Source organism: Dipodomys ordii, unplaced genomic scaffold (genome assembly GCF_000151885.1).
Source record: "Dipodomys ordii isolate 6190 unplaced genomic scaffold, Dord_2.0 Scaffold58, whole genome shotgun sequence".
NCBI classification, from domain to species: domain Eukaryota; kingdom Metazoa; phylum Chordata; class Mammalia; order Rodentia; family Heteromyidae; genus Dipodomys; species Dipodomys ordii.
Window position 1 is genome coordinate 5,453,126 of NW_012267274.1, and position 23,395 is coordinate 5,476,520.

The window sequence follows — 23,395 nt, forward strand, 5'->3', positions numbered from 1 at the left end:
TGCTAGGCTGTCTTTGTCCTCAAATTTACAAGTATATTCTGAGGAATCCTGGGGCCTCCTCAGGAATTCGTCAGTTCTTGGTTGAATATGACAGCATTAATTCACTACACTATTGCCAGACTTGACTTTTAGTATGGAAATATTTAAATAGATTCCTTAAAAGAAATGAAAGCCATCATTGGGTTTGAGTGGTTCTAGGGGAATTTTCCTTTTGAAAGACACTACTGAAGACTACTGCCTAATCTTTAGGAAGACAGGCACCAGAATGAAGATATGGAGAGGGTCTTAAAATTTTGTATGGAACTTTAAATGGGAATGGGAAGGTCTGGAGGTTTGTGTGGCATAACTAGTTGACGGTGGCGTGGTCTGGGCAGGTGGCGGCTGTTGGTAACCATGTGGTGAAATCCATCTGCCCAGATTTTAGACTTCACGTTTTCTTCTTTCCCCCCTTTAATGGAGGATGTGTTTGTCTTGAGTTTGATATCAAAGCAGGTCATTTTTTAAAATGTGGTCTTCGTTTTATTAGATCGTATTTCTGTCTGACCATACCATGTAAGGAAAGTGTTCTCCCCATAGCTCATAGTTTCTAGTAGTTCAACAAGTAGCTTCCTTTTTTTTGCTTGCTTTTTCTTTTGCATCTGTTCCAGTATGTTGTCTAGGCTGGTCTCAAGTTTACAATTTGTTAGGGTCTCTCTCTCCTAAGGCTGGGAACTTGGGATGTGTGCCACCTTGCCAGTCCATGCATCTTTTTGACATAGAACACTCACCTCTCATTCTTGGGAGGTTTGTTCAAGACCCTCCTGTAGATGCTTGTAAGTATGGGTAGTGTCATACACCACATGACAGACTGTTCACCTCTTCGCTTAAGAAACACCTTATGGCTTTTCTTTGGCACAACCAAGTCACTAACATTGTGATTCTTGTGTCTTGTGCCAATTATTAGCAAATTGTTACTTAAACTCCAGGGTTTCAGTACTTCAACCATTGATCTAAGCCTCATGCTGGCTGCTCACACCTATAATCCTTGGGTACTCAAGAAGCTAAGATCTGAGAATCACAGTTGGAATTCAGCCTGGGCAGACAAATCTTAAGAGCAGCTTTTCTCCAGTTAAACAGCAAAAAGCCAGAGGTGGACGGTGTGGCTCACATGGTAGAGAGCCAATCTTGATCAAAACACTTAAGCAATAGCACAAGGCCCCCAGTTCAAGCCCTAGTAAGGACACCCACAAAAGACAAACTGCTCTGATAACTGGCAGGTACTGGGCAGATAGCATGTACAACTGGGTACTCTGAACAAGTGGATGCTCCCAGTGGAGGTAGACACAGGACTTCCTCCTGCCTCTCAGAATAAAAGGTAAAAATAAAAACTTAGAGGTTGTTTATTCTCAGAGTTGGGCCTTAGTATTTTCAGACCACAGTTGACAGTGTCAGGGAACTAAAGCCATGAGAAATGACACCTCGGGTATGGGAGGACTATTCTGTTCGTTGGTTTTCCTGTCACCAATTATTATATCCCTAGGTCACAACTCTCACTTCAACAAGGTTATAGGGAAGCTTCTCTGCTTTGTGGTTGGGTCCCCGTCCTATCTCTGTTTAAAAAGAAACATTGCTTTCTTGTTCTTCCTCCCTCCCTCCCTCTTCTTCTCCCTTTACCTTTTCTCTCTCCATATCCTCCCTCCCTTTTGTGGAGGTGCTGGAGCTTGAACTCACAACTCTAATCCAGGCTTCCTCCCCCTGCCCCTGCGCTATGCCCAGTTGGAGATAAGAATGTCTTAGCATTACCCGTCCAGGCTACCTTTTCTGATCTCTGCCTCCTGAGGATCACAGGCTTGAGCTGTGGCTTCGGGAGTGTTTGCTCTTTGAGCCTCAGCTCTGTGTGGCCTTCTCCCTCACGCTGTTCTCTGGACGTGGAACTTCTCTGAGTCAGAAGTCCACTGATGGGCCCATTGCCAACTGCTTTCACTAGATGGCATCAGTACAGGAGAGTGACCGATGTGTGGCTAGGTCACCTTGACTAATCAGTGGCAGTGACTGTGTTCATGGAAGCCGGGATTTCTGGGACCTGGTCATGGAGTGCAAAACCAGCGCAGCTCCAGAAGGGTCTGTTAACAGTGTTGGTGCTGGCCTGGGACTTCTGTGCACAGCTCCATTCTAAGGAAAGAATCCTGTGTTAATTAATAGCTTACTCCTTGCGAGAGCAAAGAGGAAAGGTGTCCCGTTTTATATGCTGTGTGGGGAGATGCTTACTCTCAGGAGGCCTGAAGTGTGCCCTCCCTCCACTGGGCAGCCATGAGCCTCCGCCACAGGTCCTCCAGGGGCCTCCACGCAGGCTCAGGAAGGCTGGGCAGAGGGGCCAGCGACTTCGTTTTCTAAGTAGCGGAAGACATGCATTTGTGTAAGCCGATGGCTGCTCCCCTCTGATTGCATGATCAAGATTCTACTTATCAATTTTTCAAAGCCATCTAATTATACAAATTCAAAGGCAACTAAAAAGAATGATTGCCTCTCTCGTGGTAGGGGAGGGGCCCTGGAGCCCTGATCGAATCATAATTTACTGCCATTTTTTTCATCTCCATGCTATTTCACAAATACGAACTTCCTGGTTCTCTCACCCCTTGAGTACAACACCTGAAGTGAATTGGGTTTTCACTCCCAGCACAGGACTGCTGCCCCCTGGCTGAGTGGAGGAGCCAGGCCGGCCCAGGCTCCACGGTGGGCTCATTCACTCAGCCACACTCTGGTCCCCGTCATCTCTGCTCTGCCCAGGTTAGATAGAGTCCTCTCCCGCTCTGTGGCTGCCTTTCAGACTTGTCACAAATATGTCCCCCTTTTTCCAGGGCCATGTCCATTCCCATACCTCACCCCATCTCCAATACTTGCCAGTATTGGAGAGTTTTGTTAGATCCATTATTTATGTGCTTCGAAATTGTGCTTTTCTTTTCTTTTCTTTTTTTTGAAAATCACATAATTATTGCCATAAATCCTTAGGGCAATTTTTCAGCCTCATGCTGGGAAATTAGCCATTAACTACCAGGAACTTGCCCACATTTTAATAGTCAGACCGGCAGCCTGACCCTTGATAAAGTAATGGCGCAGTGCGCATAGTTGATAGCTAGCCGCACATCACCGCCCTCTCATGAACCCTGGGGCTCACGCTTGCTTCCTACCTTTTCTTTTGTAGCTTTTTTCTGGGTGTGTCTATCTTACAGTGTTGGCTTTAAAATAATGCTGGCTTGGGCTTGGTGGTCTTCTGGGAATGATTGAAATGCCCAGACTAGACAAGCGGCTCCCTGATCTTGGGTCAGGGCATGGAAGCTCCTTCTACCTCCTCTTCTGCTCCTGTAGCATCACGGGATGCGTGCACAGGTGTAGCAGCATCCCATGAACAGCCTAAGAAACACTCCAAGCCACAAAGCTAGGAGCAAATATCAAGGCCAGCCCTTAACACTGCGTCCTCCCCCAACTTCCCCTCCTCCCCCCATTCAAAATGGCACAAGGAAACCTCGCTTGGGTGGCACTGACTTCCGTCCTCACTGCTGTTCACTAGGGTGAGCAAGGTCTCAGCTGAAGCTGCCACTCCCGGTCCCCATCCAGCGTCCTTTAAAGTAGTGTCTAGCCACAGTGGGTGTCTGCCTCCACAGAGCCACCTGGGATGGATTCGTTTGCTCTGTAAATAGATGTAGCACAAGGTGCCCGGTAACTGTGGGGCTGGGAGGGCACCGCATTACCCCCCCACCCCGCGTTACCCCCATAGCCTGGAGAACTCTGTGCCGCGCTGAGGGCCCCCAGGACCTTGGAGTTGTGTGGTTTTTTTTGGAAGGTGGACCTGCTACCTTGTGCTCCACCATGGTCGCTCGGCCTGCTCGCTGTGGCTTGGTTTTTGGCCCTGGAGTACAAATCACTAAGTGGAGGTTCGTTGGAAATCGGTGTTGATGGCCTGAAGTTATGAGCATGAGTTTCTTTCGCCACCATTGCTGCTTTCAGAAGCAAGTGGCCAATGTCTCTGGCGTGCAGCTTGCTTGCTTTGGTGCGTGGAAGGAGGCAGGTTTGCTGGCGTGGTCTGGGAGCCCCCTCCACCACTGTTAGGACAGCGGAGCCAGCTCTGAGCGCCCAGATGGCAGGTCCCCTGGTAGAAAGTGGCAGCAAAGTCCTGACTGACCTGTTGGCCTGTGTCCTGGAGGTCTCCAGAGAGTAAGGATTCTTTTCTCCTTGTTTCAGGGTGCATAGTGGCGTAATGCACGCAGACTCCTGCGAGTTCCCCTAAGTTCTTAGAGGACCGCTTTGCCTTTTGAATCAGAGTTGCAAAGTTCGATAAAGAATGGCCCTTGTGGATAAGCACAAAGTCAAGCGACAGCGATTGGACAGGATTTGTGAAGGTAAGAGCCAGCGTGGTTGGCGGTTTTCCACAAAAGACATGTGGCCCCTCCCTCAGGTCATCCGAGGTCTGTTCCAGACTCTGCCTGCTGCCACGATCCCCTCCTCCCACTCCACCCCTCTGCCAGCGCCCCCCCCCATGCCCTTGGCTGTGCTGGCACTGAGCCTGCCCTTCGTAGGACAGGGCGTGGCCTTCTAGGAGGAGGTAGAGGGGCCAGGCCCTTTCCTTCCCTTCACCCAGGATTGCTTTGCATATGAAAGCCGCTGGATATCTGCTCCAGCTTTGCTTTGTTTTTTTTAACTTCCTGGGGTTTCTGGATTTTTTATCTGTTTTAAATTAAGACATTTAAAACAGTGAACGCTCAGATTTCCCTGAGGAGTCCAGCACTGCCCCTTGCGGTGTGCCTCAGTCCCTGGTAATGTTTGAAAATACCTGGAAGTATTTACTCATAAAAAAGGGGGAAAATAAGCCTGATTAAAATCTAATGGAAGCTTGGGATAGAATTCTAAAATGTTGACGCAATACCATCCTAAATTAGTGAGTGCCCAGGCATCCAGAGCGTGGGGCTTGGAGGTTAAGTGAGCCTTGCCAGCCCAGGATCAGTGCTGGGGGGGCTAGCCTCGGCTCGGGGGGGTTTGAGTGACTTCCCTGTAGGGATTCTTGCTGAGGAGACTTGAGGCCAGCCTGGAGCCCCACCTGTGCCACCACGCTCCCGAGTAGCTTGGGTTGGGCAGGAATATGCACCTCCCTGCTCCCCCTGCAGGCACCCCGTGTAATTGCATCCTTTAAGTAGGTGTATCTCTGGCCATCTGAGCCAGAGACCTCCAAGACAGTCTTCTATGGAACTGTATCACTGAGAAATCCCTGGGCTCCTGCCATGGGAAGATGATGTGGACGGGTTTTATAAATTGTTTTAAAACACAGAAAGCTTGATGTGAAATAGCACAATGAACACTAATGTATTGTTCACTCACATTTGTCCATGGATACCATTTGCTTTCTCTCTCTCTCTCTCTCTCTCTCTCTCTCTCTCTCTCTCTCTCTCTCTCTCTCTGTGTGTGTGTGTGTGTGTGTGTATGGGGGTGATGAATGGATGATTCCCCCCCAAAACAAAAATCCCCAAAATAGCTTGCAATAGCATAACTGTCCTCAGCATCATGTGATACATGTTTCCATTCATATGTCCACAGTTTTGGCTTTAACTGTTTTGGTTTTATGTCATCAAGGGTTGCATATTGATGTCACAGCTCTGGAGTCTAAGGAGAGTGTCGCATAATCCCCGTAGGCTTTTTGACTTCCAACAGCATTGGCATAATAGGAGATTTGGTGCAAGTTGGTTTGTAGACTGTTCTAGAATTTGGACTCCGTTCTAGGGGCATTAAAATTGACTTCCCCATTAAACTGGCTATAAAGTATGGTCTATGAAGGGGTGACTTCCCATGACCTAATCCCTTTGAACAATTGACAGTTGAACAAAGTGAATACTAGGAAGCTGAAACGTGTTGTCTGCAGAGAGAGGGATTTAAGGGGGAGCAGGGTTCGCGAATGGGGACATGGCGGGTGACTACATCATATAGTCAATGTACACCAGTGACAATGGACCTGGAAAACCCAGGTTGGGATAGATGGGAGTTAGAGAAGGGCTGATAAGATGATGTCTTCTACTCATAAATTGACATTGAATTGTTGAACTACTTAAAGATAATTGTACAGCTATTTAAAGATAATAAAAAAAAATAAGTTAATAAAAGAAAACAACTGCCCATTTCTAATGAGATGGCTTCATATCCTCTCTGGAGGATGCTGTTGAGCTGCCACATTGGTTTCTGTGAAGCTTTAGTGGGTCAAGGTCAGTATGAGGTGAGCCAGGCCTCCGGGTGAATCCTAGCCATCCACCCAGCCACGCACTCCAGCGGAGGCCTCCTGCCAGGGACTTCGGGCTGTCCCCAGCATGCATCCACGCTTTCCTACATCTGTGAAGTGAGACTTGGAGACCAGAACGTTTTTATGATGGAAGGTTCCGTGTCATCTTTATCTGTATGTGCAGGATACTACAGAAACTGTAGCAGTTGTGCTTTTTCAATTCCTTGATAGCCACTTCCTGGATTTAAGAACTTCTGTGATCCTGCCGCCCGCCATCCTGCTGTCTAGGCTAGGGTAGTGGCTGGCCCAGTGTGCTTTACTAGCAGCCCTAAGGTGAATGAACCGCCAGTGCTGTGACACCTTTCAGAGCTCGGTACAGGTGGGAGGTCATTTTACAACTGCCTCCAGCTGGCTATGTGCTTAACTGCTGTTCTCTCTGGCTTTTTCTGTCAGATCATCTTCATGGATTTGGCTGTTTGTTCTACAAGAGGGCCTTGTACTACTAGGGTACTTCGGTGCACGTATGCGTACACGTGTACACACACAGAAACATCCTCTTGTCAGTCTTAAACCACTTGTGGAGTTTTTGGTACGGATGTCCAGTGAGTCTTGTCATGATAGCCCGTGCCCAAGGGGTGCTTCCTGTGTTCCCAGCGATGGCTTCCCGGAAGCCCCCTCCCTGTGGACACCCATCCGCTCCGGGGTTTTGTCTTTCTGCTTAGTGGTTTCCTTACAGTTAGCATGTGCACGCACCTACTACACTGCAGTGCGGAGTCCCAGCCCTGGGATTCTGGACTGGACGAGGCTTTGCCATTTCCCCTGAGCGTGTCGGTGCAATTTGAGCATCACCCCTGTTCAGTACTTCTCCCAGAGGACTGCTGCCGTCTAAGTTCTGACAACCCATTGCTCTGTTTAGTTCTCTTTTTTGCCGGTTGTGGGGCTTGAACTCTGGGCCTGAACACTCTTTCAGCTCTTCAACTCAAGGCTAACGCCTTACCACTTGAGCCACAGCATCACTTCCGGCTTTTTTCTGCTGAGGAATTGGACCCAGGGCCTCATGCACGCAAGGAAAGCACTCTGCCACTAAGCCACCTTCCCATCCCCGTTCTGCTTAGTTCAGATTTTTGTGCTAGTACTTGGGCTTGAACTTGCAGTCTCTTGCTCTCCATTGGCTTTTCTCCTCAAGGCTGGTGCTGTACTTATTGAGCCATAACCGTACTTTTGGCTTTTTACTGTCTAATTGGAGATGAATCTTTTTCATTTGTCTGCCTGGGCTGGCTTGGGGCTGAGATCCGGTCATCACAGTTTGAATACAGCCCAGAGAGAAAAATCTGATAAGCTATCTTTCTTCAGTTAACCAGCAAAAAAAGCTGGATTGGAGGTGTCACCTAAGTGGCCTAAGTAAGCAAGCTGAGCAAGAGTGCACTGAATCCCAGTACTCTATTCACATGTGTGCCCGTGCGCGCACGACACACACACACGTATACACACACACACACACACACACACACAGCTAAAGCAAAAGCTTCATGCCTTCATGCATTCAGAATTCAATATGGGATGAGGCCTGGAGCGCCCTGCTGAAAGGAGGGCACCGCTGAAGTCTTTGGGGTTCCATTAAAGTCAGCTGAAACTGAGCAGCTCTTTCACGATGACCCAAAAGCCAGGTCTTAATGTGTCGTTTTCAAACAACCTTTCTATTTTGATATTTGTAATTTGTGCTCTGCCTTTTCTTGATAACTGGCTATCAAAACAATCCTCAAGTGCTCTTGTATAAAAATAATTGGGGAGCAGCCTTTGAAAGCACTGGCTGGTCAGAATCTGAGTGCAGACGTCTGTTTGTGATGTGTGATTTATCTGATGTGTGGTGCAGGGGTTCTTCGGTTTGCTGACACAGCTGATGTGTTGCATTGTAATGGTGCCAGGCAAAGTTTGACTATCTTGTGGATTGGTTGGCCACATCCACTGAGCGATGGGGGGGGGGGGGCATATCTCTTCTGGTTGTCACCCTCAGCCTCTCAAGTGACCCAGACCAGCTTTGCCACAGCCCTGGTGTCATGATCCTTGAACACAATCTTAGAACATCTTTGCTGTGACTTTGATCTCACCACGTAGCTCAGCATAACCTTGAGCTCAAGATCTTCCCACCTCAGCCTCAGATCTTGGTATTACAGGAGCATGCCCCCGCAATGTTGTAATGCCTTTTGCTGTACGTTTTGTTGGTGATGTTGGGAATTGAATCCATGGCCTCATGCATACTAGATAACATTGTGCCACCTGCTGGTGGCTTTTTGTTACCCTTCTAACTGTGAGTTTATGCTGTCATCGACTAAACACAGTACTGTGGCTATCAGGGATGCAACTTGGTGGGATGGGGCAAGTAGATACATAAGTTCTGTAAGAGGGGATAATAGAAAGCTAAGTTGAGCTTTGATCATCCCCTTTAATCTAACTCAGTGGTGGGTGATGTGAACTCTTAACTGACCAGTGGTGAGGACCGCAGACATGGATCAAGAGTTCCCTCCTTTGAGTTCAAACTCAAGCCATCATTGCCACAAAAGAAGCAAACTTACCATTCCTCACCCATGGACTCCTAAGGACAGAACAAAATGAAGTGAGCCAATAGCTGTTCCCTGTTACCTTTGTCACTGTACAAAAGTAGAGCCACAAAGAAAGAACCTGGGGTGGATGTGAGAACATTTCCCTATGGCTTTCTTTCATGGAAATTACCACTGCAGAAAGCCAATCTGAAAAGGAGATGCAACCCCGGGTCAGCAAGGGAGCCCAGTGCCAACGCACCAGGCTTCGCTGCATGGGGCTGGTGGGCGTCCCTTGGGAGCAGCCTCACCTGACACCTCCCCTCAGCCCACACCCCGATGGCGGGTTTTCTCCCTAGAGGAAGATCAGAGTGCACAGGTTTGGTCAGAATTGTTTTGTTTCAGTTTGGTTATTTTTTTTTATCATTTATTCTGGGTAACTGTTTTGTTTCTCTTTTCTTGAATGCATTAAACCATGGCTATTTGTTGCATCTTGTAGAGAAACAGTATGGAAGCCCGTGGTATTGCACACTCCCAATCATTTCTAATCTGTTTAAGCCCCCCAAAAGTAGGTTTTTTTTAAATGTGGGATTTATAATGTTGCTATACATTTTAATTATACGTTGGGATCAGGCAATTATGCACATTTCCAGTAATTAAGTGATTAGCTCTAATTACAGTAGCTGTATAAATATACAATAGTCAACTAGTCATGGCTGGATTTCATAGCACAAATAAACATACTAGCATAATGCCCCCTAGTGTACAGGTAAGGAAACAGTTACAAACAGGAATACAATTCTTGGCGAGGGATCAAAGTTGCATTGCCTTACCTAGCCGTGGTGTTCAGTATTGGAGCCACATACTCCTCCCTTAGGGGCTACCTACCTTGTTCACACTCATAGGTAGTAGTGTGTCCGTGCCACATCAGCCCATTCCTAGGCCTCTGAGGATCATTTTGGTGTTTGGTTAATTCTCTGTTGACCATTTGTCAATAGAGGCCAGGTACCAGTGGCTCACACCTGTCATCCTAGCTACTCAGGAAGCAGAGATCTGAGGATCATGGTTCAAAGCCAGCCCAGGCAGGAAAGTCCTTGAGAGTCCTGTTTTCCATTTAACTACCAAGAAGCCAGACATGGAGTGCTAGCTTTGAGCAAAAAGAGCTCAGGGACAGTGCCCACACCCTGAGTTCACGTGCTCGGGATGGGCACCAAAAAGTAAGTTTCCTTTTGTACCTGTTGGTTGCTGGTGGGTGGATTCTTTGCTCCTAAAGGCTCTGCAAGCCGTGTGTTGGGACCGCCGGAGTTTGGCTCTGGAGCTCAGGCATGTGGTGTGTTGAATCAGATCCGGGCTGAGTGCAGTGCTGCCTTCCCTCAGTTCTGCTGGCTTGTGCCCTGCTCCCATGGTGACACGCCCGTCCTCAGCTCAGAGCTGGCCTCCAGGGGGCATCCCCAGCCTGCAGAGCCCTAGCAGACGCATTCCCTCCCCACACGGAAGTGTGCGGGGCTGGTCTGTTTTCCTTGGAGCAGTCGGCGCCTCCAGCAGCATCTCCACGCTTAGATAGTAGCTGTGTGTACGCCATGCCTGCAGGCAGTGTCCCACAGGTGCCAAGAAGGTTCCGGGCTTCCAAGAACATTCTAGGCCTAGTGAGTATTTGAGGACACGCTCATCTCCCAGGATCTCGCCCGCTTTCCTTGTAGAGAACTTGCAGGCATTCAAGCATGCAGTGAGGTCACGTTGGTCAGAACCTCAGCTGGTATGTCCTGGAATGGGTGGCTGTGTCGAGTAACGCTCAGTCAGGGTTCGGAGAGTGCTCCCTCTCCAGAGAGGCCTCGTGGGCCTTTCTAACAGGGGCGGGCTGGGCGGGCTGGGTTCCCAAAAGGAGGGGAGGGAAAATGATCTGTGCCCGTCTGCACACCCACAAAGACCTCACCCCCCTCTGCCCTCGTGTCCCAGTCTTGGTTCTCACAACCTGCTTGGATGTGCTGAGAGTCCTTCCCTTCCCATGGCACCCAGAGCGGAGGAGGGAGACACCCCTTGTGTCTTTAAGGCGTCTTCACAGCCCCCCCCCATCCCCCCCCCCCCCCGCAACTGTTAGGCCAGGGCTGCCTGTACTCCCTGTGCTCCCGGGCAGTGTCAGATGTGGGAAGAATGTTCTCCACTGTTCCTCAGCACTGCTGTGGAGACGTGGCTGCTACCCAGTCCTGGGAAGGGGCTTTGTCTGACGGGGCGTACTGTGGCTTCCCCCTCACCCTGAGGAAGGCCCGTGGCTGTTGCCTCCTCTTTACCCAGGCCTGGGCCTGTCTCACGCGTTGATGTGTGCTGTGGGGTCCGGGACTTCCGTGGGGTGCTGGCCCCTGCGGCTGCCGTCCCCGGGTGATTCCGGGTTATCTCCTCCCCTGCGTGGATGGCAGTGTTTGTGGGACAGGCGTGAGGCGGACTTTGCCCTGTGCTCAGGGCGCCTTTACACACAGGTGTGGCTCAGCACGGGGCATCCAGGGCTACAAGTGTGAGTCAAGTGTAGCCCGTACAACTGCGGCTCAGGAACTTTGACAGTGCCACGAGAAGCTGGGTAGAAGTGACGCGTGTGCCTTTGCGTTTATTACGTGGTTAAGCTGATGAGCCCCACAAGGGCTGGGATCGTTTGGAGCATGGCTAAACTTGAAAGGGCCCCTCAGCGTGGACAGAGCAGTCCTCTGCACATCCACACAGCCCGTGGCCTCCCATCAATCCCAGGAACACCAGGTACAGGACACAGGACAGGCCTCTCATTCATCCTAGCCACTTGGAGTTCAAGTCCAGCCTGGGCAAAGGAAGCAATACCCTATCTCAAAACTGGAATTAAATGTGGGGTTAGAGGTCTGAGTATATAGTTCACATGAGCACTTGTGTAAATGAAGTTTGGGTTCCACCCCAAAGACAAAAACTTAAAACACCAGACTTGCTGTGACTGTTTTACTAATGCTGCTCTCCCCTGCCCCCCCCTTTCCATTGTGTAGTTAGATTAACAAATTACTTTGGTAGATAATATTGGATGGACAATGAAAGGACTTTTTCAAAGCTAGAAGTTTTCAAATGTAAACACCTTAACAGAAAAGCTACATGGCCTCTCTCCACATTCCAAAGGAGGAAGTGGGTTTATCATAGGCCTATTTTTGGCCGTCTCAGCCGGAAAACAGTGTGGAACCCACTGACCTCAGCAGCGTCTCTGGGGAGCTGCGGGGATGGGAGTTGTGGGGAGACTTGATGTTGCTGTTGGGCAAGCCCAGGACCACCTCCCCGGGAGCTTCTGGTTTCTGCCTGCAGGTTCAGAGCCGCCCTTCCCAGAAATCTTTGTTCTGCAGTGGTTCAGGGACTGAGGTCCCCGGCAAGTTAGTGTGGGCTCCGATTCTGATGAGCCCAGTCAGACATGAGATGCTTGTTTGGGTCTGGGGGCTGCTCTGTGGAGCATGGGTTCCTGGCTGGTCTCATGTTCTCCCTTCTTGAACTGGCCGATCCTTCCCTGGGGTGGTCTGAATCTCTGGAGGTCTTTGCACTTGTGAACCTCTGCCTTACATTTCACAGGAAATCGAGTGGGCTTTGTGCAGATGTTGATTGCATGTCTTAGCTATTTGGGCTTTTCCCCACAGTTAGCTTTTTGTTGTGTTTATCTTGTCTGCCGGAGAGTTTGAGTGTCTTTCCTTTATTATCAGATCTTTTTTTCTTTCGACAATATTATTTTTAGTGTATGAACTTTTCTGTGGATCATTGTAGCATTGAAAGTTCAAGTCCATAGGATTTACTCTTTCCAAGATCGCATCCCTCTTGCCTTTAAAAGAGAGATGTTTAGACCAGGCACTGGTGGCTCATGCCTGTAATCCTAGCTACTCAGGGGGCTGAGACCTGAGGATCATGGTTCAAACCCAGCCCGGACAGAAAAGTCTGCGAGATCTTATCTCCAATAAAGCACTAGAAAACCGGAAGTGTTGCTGTGGCTCCAGCAGTAGTGCGCTCGCCTTGAGCTGAAGAGCTCAGGGACAGCACTCAAGCCCAGAGTTCAAGACCCATGACCAACCAAAAAGAGAGAGAGAGAGAGAGGGAGGGAGGGAGATGTTTAGAAAAGCAGTCCTTTCTGGGGGACTGTAAAGTGTTTAAGGGGGAAAAAAAAACCCTGCCAGAGTGTTTGTGGCGCCCGAGCTCAGGTGCAGGTGTTTTTCCCAACCGACGGGAAGCATCTGTCATAATGTTTGTGGAATCCAGCAGCAAGGCTGCGGGAGCTCCGGGAGCTGCCAAGCAGAACAGGCCTGAGAGCCAGTCCAGGCCCCATGGTTCTCCGGCAGAGGTGACCCAGCCCACCACACCCTCGCCTCTACCCGCTCTGAGCCGTCGGCCAGGCACTGATGTTGTGTTCTTCTTAGGCATTTAAGGACTGTGCTGAACACACTGGCAGTAACTGGTGCAGCCCGGAGCGTCACCTGAGGGAAAGCCACGTCCCACAGCAGTCTCGAGATAGCTCTGGCACGACCTAGCTCTCTGAAGGGGTTGCTGCGTTCATCAGCTGTGCCTCACAAGAAGTATGGCAAATGACCACGAAGGCACAGCGGGCCAGCGGGAGGGGATCCTACTTGCTGTGTTACAATGTTCTCTCCCTGGAAGGGCAGAGCTATCCTAAGTTGGGGAGCTCTTCGCCCTGACACTGGAGAGCCACTCTTCCCTGTGGGGCTTGTGGGTTCCCTGAAATAGAAGAGGAAATGACAGGTGCCTGGGCTGGGCTGCAGGAGTTACTCGGCCATCTTGTCTCTGGTCTGAGTGTCCTGCAGGGGGCAGCAGCCGTGTCCCCTCCCAAACTGAAGTCCTCATTCCCGGAAGGGCTGTCTGGAAGGGGAGGAGGTTCTGCTGGGTTTCAGAACTGGTCAAGAGGGTGCCCTGGGCCTGTGCCAGCCCTTCGGGACCGCTCGCGGCAGTTCGTTCTGGTTCAGGATATGTGGTGACGGGAAAGGCCGGCGTCTGTGCAGTCAGGGGCTCCGTGAACATTTTCCTGTCTTGGTGCGTCTGGGTGAGCCCAGCCTCAGGCCCGGATGCGCTGTGGGATGCCCGCATGTATCTGCGCCTTTTCTGCCTGCCAGTGGAAAGATGGCAGACACTGGCACCGTGAGGACAGTGTATGCAGAGATGCAGCATTTCACAGGCAGCGTCTTCCATTTAACCTCCCCCCACCCCACCCCTTTCGGGCATCTGGGGAGGTGGGGGTGGTGAGTTTTGGTTCCTTTGCCACCCAGCAGGGCATTTTCCCGTTGGTTTGCGCATGTACCGGGAAAACAGGAAAAGACGGTTCGGGGTTTGCGTTCCGCCTCGCGTTCACCAGGTGGGTGTTCTACCGCTTGATTCAAGCCTCTAGTCCCTTGTTATAGTTGGTCCTTTTCACAATGGAGTCTGACCAGGCTGTGGTCCTCCTACCTTTGTGCTTCCCTTCCCGGTGTCATTGGAGGTGAGAGGAACACACCATTGACTGAGTTCAAATCTGAAAACCTTCATTTTCCTTCCCTGGCCACAGTGCCCCCAATGATGCCTCCCAGGTACTGACTCCCAGGTACACGCCACTGATGGTGGCGTGGCCCCATGCGGATGCTCTGCGCAGAACGGGGGTCATCTCACCAAGCTGGTGCTCACCCGGGTGGCTCGGCTTCAGAGACAGACCCGCAGCGTTCGGGGGTGTAAAGCATGTGTGCCCCACGTTTCGTCTGGTCCCAGTGGGGGGGGGGGCAGCGTAGCACTGCCCTGCGCCTACAGTTCCTGCGCTGTAACTCCGCATCACTGCGTCCAGCGATCACCTCTTTTTCTCTGTAGTCAGGTTTGAACTTAGACCTCTGGTTAAGAGACACAGAGTGCAGCCACACTGTCCTGGATGTGATGGCCACAGATGCACATACTACCTCATTTCAAAATGTTTAGTCAGGTGCGGGGGCTCACACCATAACCTCAGTTACTTGGCGTGGGGGGGAGGGGGTGTCCCAGTCTGGCTCTGATGAAAGCTTGGAGACCCTGTCTGTACAGCAAGTGCAGTGTGACTCGTGCGAAGGCACTTGCCTGCTAAGTTGCAGAGGAGGCGGTGCGCTTCCAGACGACCATCTTTGCTGTTGTGGCAAATCGCCTGGCAGAGGGCACAGGATGGCTTTACCTCCTGGCCCAGCTGCTAGGTTCCGTAGGCACGTGTGACAGAATGGTTCGCCATCATAGGGAGAGGAAGGAATGTGGGTGTAAGCAGTGTAACCATGTGGTTCATAACCACAGCCCCCAGCTCAGGCTGCAGACCTGGCCTGCCTCTCCCAGCCCCTGGCCTGCTCGCATCCTACGGCAGGCTTTCCTTCCCTCCGCACCGTGTTTGTTCTTAGCTGTGTGTGCCGGATTAACGCTTCATCATGGGGGGATTAGGGCTGGACTGGCATCCAGGCAGTCTCCCTTGGCGGCTGTGGGGTCCATACTTGGGGAGCATGCCTGAGGGGGGGGCTGGAGGGGCTTGTCCTAAAAGCACCCCGGCAGGGGCCGCGCCGCCGTGGTGTGGGATAAGCCGCAGCTGCCGCGGGAGGCCTGGCCGGCGCAGCGCAGGCCGCCGGCTCCATCAGTCTGACGAGATGTCACATGGAACAAAAGCTTTAGGGGTTTTATTTAGCTCCTAATCCCCACACTGGGGAAGCAGAGGTCCGCGTGAGCCGGGAAGCGGACAAGCAGGCTCCAGCACCGGCTCCTTTCTGGGCCTGAGCCGGGCAGGCAGACCCCGGGGCCCGCGGCCCGCGGCCGGGTGAAGCCAGGCAAAGGGACCCTGAGTGTGCTGTTCAGCCTACTAAGGTTTCAGAGGATTAATAATTGAGGCCGGGCTTTGAAACACAAAGCGCCCGTTGGTGCTTGCAGCCATCTCGGGCGGGCCGGTGTTCTGTCGGGTCTGGTGTTGATGGATGTGGCCGAAGATTGAGAAGGAGGCCTCCTCCCTGCCTGGCCGCCGCCGAGCACCCCGCCAATGCCGGTTCCCAGCAGGCACGGCGGCGTCGGGCGCTCGCAGAGCTGGGACGCCGCCGGCTGGTACGAGGGCCCTTGGGAGAATGCGGACGCCCCGCGGGCTCCGGGGAGGAGAAGCTCCCTGACGTATGGCCCCGGAGAGGGGGGCTGGGGGGACCCGCCGAGCCACCGGGCGCTGGACGCTGCCCTGCCGGGGCCTGCCGAGCCTTTCCTCTACCGGGAGGCCTTTTACAACTCGGTGGCCACGAGGAAGGGCCCCGTGCCGGACTCGGCCTTCTACGACAGCCGCCAGGCCGCCATGACCGGCCGCAGCTCGCTCCTGCCCCAGGACTACTACGGCGAGGCGGCCCGGGGGACCCGGATGTCCAAGGAGCCTCCTCCCTATTTTCGGGACGCGGGAGTCAGCCGTGCGGTGCCCGCCTACGGAGTGCTGGGCAGCCGCGGGCCGTGGGAGCAGCTACCAGGCCAGGTGCCCGTCCTGCAGGACGCCAGTCACCTGTACCGAGATCCCGGGGGGAAGATGGGGCCTGCGGGCCCACGGCCTCCGGGGCGGTACGGGAGGGAGCTGCCCGACCCCCGGCTTGGGGCGGAGGCAGCGGCCTACCCCTCCAACCAGCTGTACAGTGATGCCGGTGAAAGGCCCGCGGACCCTGCCGCTGCCAGACAGGCGGCCCCCACCTGCCTGGTGGTGGACCCCGGTGCCGCGGCCGCCTCTGACAGCAGCCGCGGCTATGGGCCCGCGCGGGAGGCCGTCCTCCCCTCCAAGCTGCCTTACGAGTGCGCGGCCGACCTGTGCGCGTTGCCGGGCCCCGGGGGCCGGAGGAGCGTGCCGCCCGAGTTCCTGGCGCTGCTGCGGGCGGAAGGGGTGGCGGAGCCCACGCTGGCCGCCCTCCTGCAGCAAGGCTTCGACTGCCCGGCCGTCCTGGCCACCCTGGAGGACGCGGACGCCAAGGCCGTGGCGCCCAACCTGGGCCAGGCCCGCGTCCTGAGCCGCCTGGCCGGCAGCTTCAGGGCGGAGATGCAGCTCCGGAGACAGGGCGGCGCTGGGCCCCCACCCCGTGCCCGGTCCAGCAGCTTCAGCCACCGGAGCGAGCCGCTGCCCGGGGACCCCGCCCTGCAGGCCCAGCTGCCGCCGGGGCCCCTGCAGGCCCCCCGGCCCGGAGACCTGGCCCGCCGCCCTGCCAGTGCTCCCTCCCAGCACCTCCTGGAGACAGCGGCCACGTATTCTGCTCCCCTCCTCCCCCCCAACCCCGGCTACAGCTCTCCCACCCCCTGTGCCCTGACCGTGCGGCTGAGCCCCTCCTACCCACCCCAGGCGGGGGTGGCCTTGACTCACCCCGGCCCCCTGGCCCCCCTTCACCCAGCCCCCCGAACAGCCTACTCCACCGCATACACCGTGCCCATGGAACTCCTGAAGCGGGAGCGGAGCGTGGCCGCCTCCCCGCTGCCCAGCCCCCACGGCAGCCCCCAGCTCCCGCGGAAGCCCAGCGCCCCCAGCGAGCCCGCCGCGCCGCCCGTCAGCCAAAGCCTCCACACGCCGCACTCGCCGCACTCTCCGTACCAGAAGGTGGCCCGGCGGACCGGAGCTCCCATCATCGTCTCTACCATGCTCGCCACGGAACCAAGTAACCTGTCCTTCCCACTGCACTCAGCTGGGGGCTCGAGCAGCCGGGGAGGGTGTAGAGGCCAGAGCGCGCGGGGGCCGGGGGGTGCTCCCCAGGGGCGCTACGCAGGCCCCCCACACCAGAAAGTCCTGCTCTGGCCAGTTCCCGGGCAATGGGCCCACCCCCTGGCGTAGCAGCCCCTGTCCACCCCTGGTGGATGGGCGGATGTCCCTGTATGGTCTGGAAGTGTAGCTGTCTTCCTGGTGGCTCAGAAGTCTCCAATCCGGCCGTCTGGTTTGGTGCTCAGGGGTAATTCTGCGGATTCCGTGGAGTGGCTTTGGAGACGGCAGGGTGTTTGAGCGTGTGGAGGCGCACACCTCTGCAGTGCCCACACACACTGCGAAAAGCAGCGGTTACCCGCCGCGGAGACAAAAATGTGTGTATTTCCACACTTGTGGGTTAAACAAGGCAAGATGTTGAAATCGCTTAGAACTCACTGTTTCAAAACCATATTTAGTCTCTCATCTGGGAAGATGCAGCTGGGAATTCTGCTTGCTCGTAGGGAAGAACGTATTACCAGGTTGAGGAAAATCCCAGCCGTGCTAGATGGATTTCTTCAAAGCGTGAACCAAATGTAACTGATCACACGTCTTTTGTGGGTTGTCGTTAATCATCCTCTGAGCAATTAGGTTTCTTGTATTTTAACTCTTGACTGGAAATCGAAAATATGTCCATTATCTGCCTCCCGACACAGTTTAGAAAACAGTTCTTTTAGATTAATTGCCGTGTTTTCCTGGGCATCTGGCGTGAGTGGAGCGCTGCCTTGCAGACAGGTCTCCCGGAACCTTCCGTGCACGGGTGCACCGAGCTGGACGGAGCACGGCGAGCTTGCTGCTGTCTGTCAGGGCTGCCGTTTTTGCTCCCCTAGCTTTACCTTCCCAAGGGTTCCCAACCTCTGCATGCACTCTTCCTAAGAATCCAGCTTGTCTTCCTGGATTTTTTTTTTAATGTACTAAGAAGGAAGTCCGAGGATAATTTTTCCAAGGGCCCCATGCCTCCTCCTCTCCCAGTCATTCTTTCTTTGCAACCAACTAATTTGCATGGTGATGACATTTGTTGCTCCAGTAATTTCATCTGATAATGGCTGGGCTTGCAAAGCGGATCTGAAAACATATTCCTTAATTATGTGTTGCTAAGCAACCAGAGGGTTTGGTCATAATCACAGATTATCTCCTCCTTGAAGTCGCGGAAAGGTTTTGCTGAAGGAGGACCTGCAAAATTGCCTTCTTCTCTCTCCCCCCCCCTTCTGTTTATTTTTGCAGTGTCTTCTAACAAAAACACTCACTGTTGTTTGGGTGTGGGGTGAGGGTTTCATAAGCTGTTTAGAGTGTGATTGTTAACACACTCTTTCGCAGACCGAAGGATATTGATTTTGATTTCGTGTGCGTGCCAGCACGCCAGCGCCGAGGACGTCTGCCAGCAGATGAGTGTCTCTGTCGAGTGATCTGTCCCAGAGCACCCGTTGTCATCTTGGTTCCTTCTTGTGCGTCCCGCGTTGCATGACGGCTGCCCTGTCCTGGCAAGGGGCGGGCTGGGTCCTTGGCTTCCTGCCCTCTCAAAGGCCGGGGGCAGGAGCCCTGGGCTGGGGCAGGCTCTGGGTACCGGTGTGCCAAGAGGATAATGCTTTCATTAAGCCAAGCACAGGGACCTGAGGTCTGTACCCATGGCCCACCTCTCCTGAGCCTGGAGACGCCATTCTCTTCTTGTTGACGCCCAGCCGGGTTACTCATCTGCAGCACCACCAGCCTTTACCGAGTTAGTGTTGGCATCCCATCCTGAAGGAAGAAAGCTCCCTTCCTTCAGACCATCGGGAGAGGCGATGGTTTATAGCGGCGCTGCTGCTGCTGCTTTTGTTGTTGTTGCTGCTGCTGCTTTGGCTCTCCCCCCACCACCTCCCCTTGGTTTTTTAAACCAGTAGGCCTGTGTTTGCCAGCCCAGCCCATTGACCAGGCAGTCAGCAACAAGGCAAAGTAGGCTGATGTGCTGGGTTGTCTGGGTTCTGTTTGAACCCTCATGAGCGACCGCCTGGTGGGTCCCCCCTCGCTCCCACACTCGCTTTGCTGACTGGCATGCATGGCCCAGCCTTCCCGCGGTGGCCGTCACGTGTGGTCACCCACAGCCAATGTTGTTTGCTGCTCTGGCTCCTGTGTGCCAGGGGTGGGGAGGGAGGGCGATACAGACAATGAGGTAGCAAGCAGCCATCTTCATGTCTCCCCCAAGGGCATCAGAGCCCCGCCCACAGAGCACCCCACCCACGGACAGAGCCCACAGTCCGGGAGCCTTGAGTGAGCAGCTGCCATCCCTGCCAGTTTTCACAGAAACAGGTCTGTTTTCCATGAGCCAGTTTCTCTTCGTGTACTTGGTCTGAAGTACCAACCACAGAATGTTCAGAGCTCCTTGCTCATCAAGGGGCTCCTTGCTAAATTAGGAGTCCCAGGGAGACCCCAGGTGGTAGCAGCGGTGTGTGTCATTCGTGTGATCTGAGCAGCTGATGCACGGGTCAGTAGAGCAGTGGGGAAGCTTTCACGGTTGGCCGCCTGTCCCTTATCGCCCTGAACATGAGGGGAGAATTCGCAGGTTTCTTGCCAGTAAGTGGGAGACTTGCCGTAGATTTACAATGACAAACATCCACTTGTGACCCGTGCATGGCTCCTGAGCCACACATCCACTTGTGACCCGTGCATGGCTCCTGAGCCACTCTGCCGTCTGATTCTCATGGTGAAGCTCCTGTGGCATTTTCCTGTGTGGTCTTTGGTCCACGAGGATCTGAGCCTAGCTGTCAGCAACAGCTGTAGGACACAGGAAAAACTGAACGGACAGAGGTAAAGGCAGGAAAAGATGCAGCCAGAACACAGCCTTCCCGGTAGACCTGTCCAAACGAAGACAACAGGTGTGCGGATTTCTCCGTGGGCTTTCTAGCATCAGCAGGAAATCACTTATGTTGGTGTGTGGTGGTTCATGCCTCTAATCCCAGCTGCTGGGAAGGTAGATAGAGATTGAGTAACAGTAACAGCAAGTTAATGAAGCCCCATTTTACTCATGAGTCTGAGCAGGGCTAGTCTACCTCTGGTTCCCTCACAAAACCTTGTCTGAGCATTAAGCTTACTATTCCGTCTGGAGTACAAAATAAATCTTGTTTCTTGTTTGGGTTGGGGTAGTACTCTGTTCACAAGAACAGATCTCCCCGCCATCCCCGGGACAGCGGCTTGCTTTTGCCTTAGGTCTTCGCCAGGGCCTCGTTCTAGTTAAGTTGCTGCCAGCCGGCTGCCCCGTGCTACTGCCTCCAACTGACCCTGACCTCTGAACCCCACTCCCTTCCTGAGGGGATTTTGTTTTTCCGTGAAGGAATCCCCGAGTTCCCAGTGTCTTCCTGTGAATGGCTTTGAGCTCGGGTTGCTTTAGAAGTCTTGGGAGTTTAGGGGAAGTGGCAGGCGAGGAGGGGCTGTAAGCCCGGGAGGTCATCTTCCTGCCCAAGTGCCAGCTGCCACCGAGCAGCCCCGCTTCCCAGCAGCCTGGAGCTGGGCCTCGGGCTGCCCTAGCACGGAAGGGCAGCGGGGCTGCTTTTATGGGCAAGGAAAAGCGTGGGGCTGCCCAGGTCCGAGGGGAGCCATGTGATCTCTTCCTGGAAGGACGATGGGCCAGCCACCTCATCTCAACCAGAAGCCCCAGAGCCGCGGGACCTGGGGAGGATCTGTGTGTGCTGCAGCCTGCTTGCTCCTGGGGTCCTCGGCCGCAACAGGACCTGCCAAGACCAGACCCTTTTCCTGAGCTCTGCAGGGACTCCGGTCCGTTCCCAGACTCACCCACATAGACTGGGGGGGGGGGGGGGGGGCACGCTGCTCGGGAGCCGCCTGTGCTGTCCTCAGCTTCCTGAGTTGTTCAGCTCTTCTCTGCCCACAGCACCGGCGTGCTGACGGCATACCTGACTGAGCCAGAACCCACCCTTCTGGGGCCCGGGAGGAAATGTCCAGAAGACAGCCTTGCGCAGGGACCCCTTGCAGAGCGTTGCTCTGGGGGGCAGTGGTAGCGTTTGCTGCCTGTGGCTTTGGGGTGGGTTTGGAGCAGGGCTTGCTCTCCCATGCAGTTTTGGAGAGAAACCATGAAGCCCCGCTGTGCTCTAGGTAGTCAGTTGGGGGGCAGGGCGGGGCAGCCAGTATGGCGCTGCCATTGCTTCTCACTGGTTCTATGGATCGATGCCTGAGTCTCAGCAGTAAAGGAAGGAGGCGCTCCACGGAACCCCACGGATGCCCTGGTCCCCAGACGCCCTGCCAAGGGCAGCAGAGCACAGCTTCCACCACCATCTGAATGAGTGCCAGCCAGTGCCAGTGCCCAGGACTTTCTAGGAAGATGCCTGCTGTGGGAAGCCCTGGGGAGCAGAGGCAAACCTCTCTGTGCTGGTTTTGCTGTCTGGGATGAGCCCTGCTCCCTGAGCTTGTCTCCGGTGCCCATGGGAAGGGCGTCCCTCAGGCGGCTGGGCATGGGTGGGCACAGGCAGACACTTCCCGGCGGGACCGTGTCCCTGTCCCTTGTCTGAGGTTCAGAAGTAGGAATGGGTGGCCAGTTATTCCGCTTTGTGGCCAGAGGCTGAGGTTGGGTGCTCAGCTCCTGGAGGCCGACAGGCCTAGAAATCAGTCCTAGTCACACTTGCTCACTGGGTGTGTTCAGCTGACCGCCCAGTGCCCTCTTCCCTGTTGGAAGAACAGGACCTGCCGCCGCACAGGCAGGCCTGGGCACTGCAGTGACCGAGAGGAGGTGACAGCCATGGCGGTGGTCGGGAGCCCAGGGGAAGGGTGTGTGTTTGTGTCAGGGCAGACCACCGTCCCCTGCTGCATCGCTCACACCTCCATTTCCATGTGTGTTCTTGGCCGTTGGTGCTGCATGACTCAGTAACTTGGATAAAGTACTGAAGATGAGTTACAGGAAGTGGCCGGCAGGGGCTGGGCACCAGGCACCAGCTGTGCACAGATGTGGCCCGTCCTTCCAGCCGTCACTGCCGGTCAGCTTGTGTCCAACAATGTGGCACGGAACGTGTCCCACCAGAGATGAGCACCACCCACCCGTGACCTTTTGAGAGCTGGGTTCGAAGCCCAGAACCTCCCAGTTCAAAGGCTCTGGGCCCCGTCTGGGTGGCTGCCACCCCTGCTGCATGCGCAGCGTGAGCTCCGGGGCGGTGGTCAAAAGACCCCACCCACCCTGGCCGCCTGCTCAGTGACCCCATAGAACCTTGAGACTTGAACACCCCCTTTTTTCCTGGGGCTCCTGCGTTTTGAATGTTGTCACTGGTCAAATCCTGAGCATCGTCTCAGCAGTGACTTGGGGGTCCACGCTTAGGATGGGGGGGGCGGGGAGGTGTTTGCCTCTGAGCCTGCTGGGTCTCTGTTAGGAAGGGGAGATCACATGGTGCATACGAGCAGGGTCTTGACCTCTCGTGGAGAGCCCACCGTGGAGAGCGGGGATGAACCGCCACGCACAGCTCAGCTCCTCCTTGGGGCGGGGCCGCAGGCGTCTCCGGAAGCGCACTGTAGCTGCTATGCCCGTAGTCCTGGCTGCTGCTGGGCAGGGCAGCGGGCGGTGAGCAGTGGGTCCTCCAGACCTGCAGCCAGCGATACCACACGGCAGATCACCGCGGACAGCGCTGCCCTGTCGCTGGCTACAGGCTCCACTACTTTTTTTTTGTTTTTCGGGGGGTCCGGTTGTGGGGCCTGAACTCTGGGCCTGGGCACCGTCCCTCAGCTCTTCAGCTCAAGGCTAGCGCTCTACCACTTGAGTCACAGCTCCACTTCCGGCTTTTTTCTTTTTTCTTATGTGGTGCTGAGGAATCGAACCCAGGGCCTCACGCATGCAAGGCAAGCGCTCTACCACTGAGCCAACTTCCCAGCCCTCCGCTACTTTTTTCACTTTGTGTATGTGTAGTTTGGGTTGTGCATGTCTTGAGTTTCACAGCTTAGGATAATTCCTGCGGT

General features: G+C 54.2%; 1 protein-coding gene across 4 annotated transcripts in view; it reads left to right on the top strand.

Annotated features, from left to right (window-relative positions):
• The window catches only part of Ctbp2 (C-terminal binding protein 2), a 116,754-nt gene that overhangs the window by 83,146 nt on the left and 10,213 nt on the right, over nt 1-23,395 (top strand). For 2 of the 4 annotated variants that reach the window (XM_013021972.1, XM_013021971.1), the window contains exon 3: nt 4,219-4,376. The exons of 1 other annotated variant lie outside the window; for it this stretch is intronic. In XM_013021972.1, the coding sequence (XP_012877426.1) occupies nt 4,319-4,376 (58 nt within the window). In that variant the 5' untranslated portion in view covers nt 4,219-4,318. Of the gene's footprint in view, nt 1-4,218; nt 4,377-15,769; nt 17,394-23,395 lie in introns of those variants that run through there. One more of the 4 variants, XM_013021970.1, reaches the window with a different exon arrangement.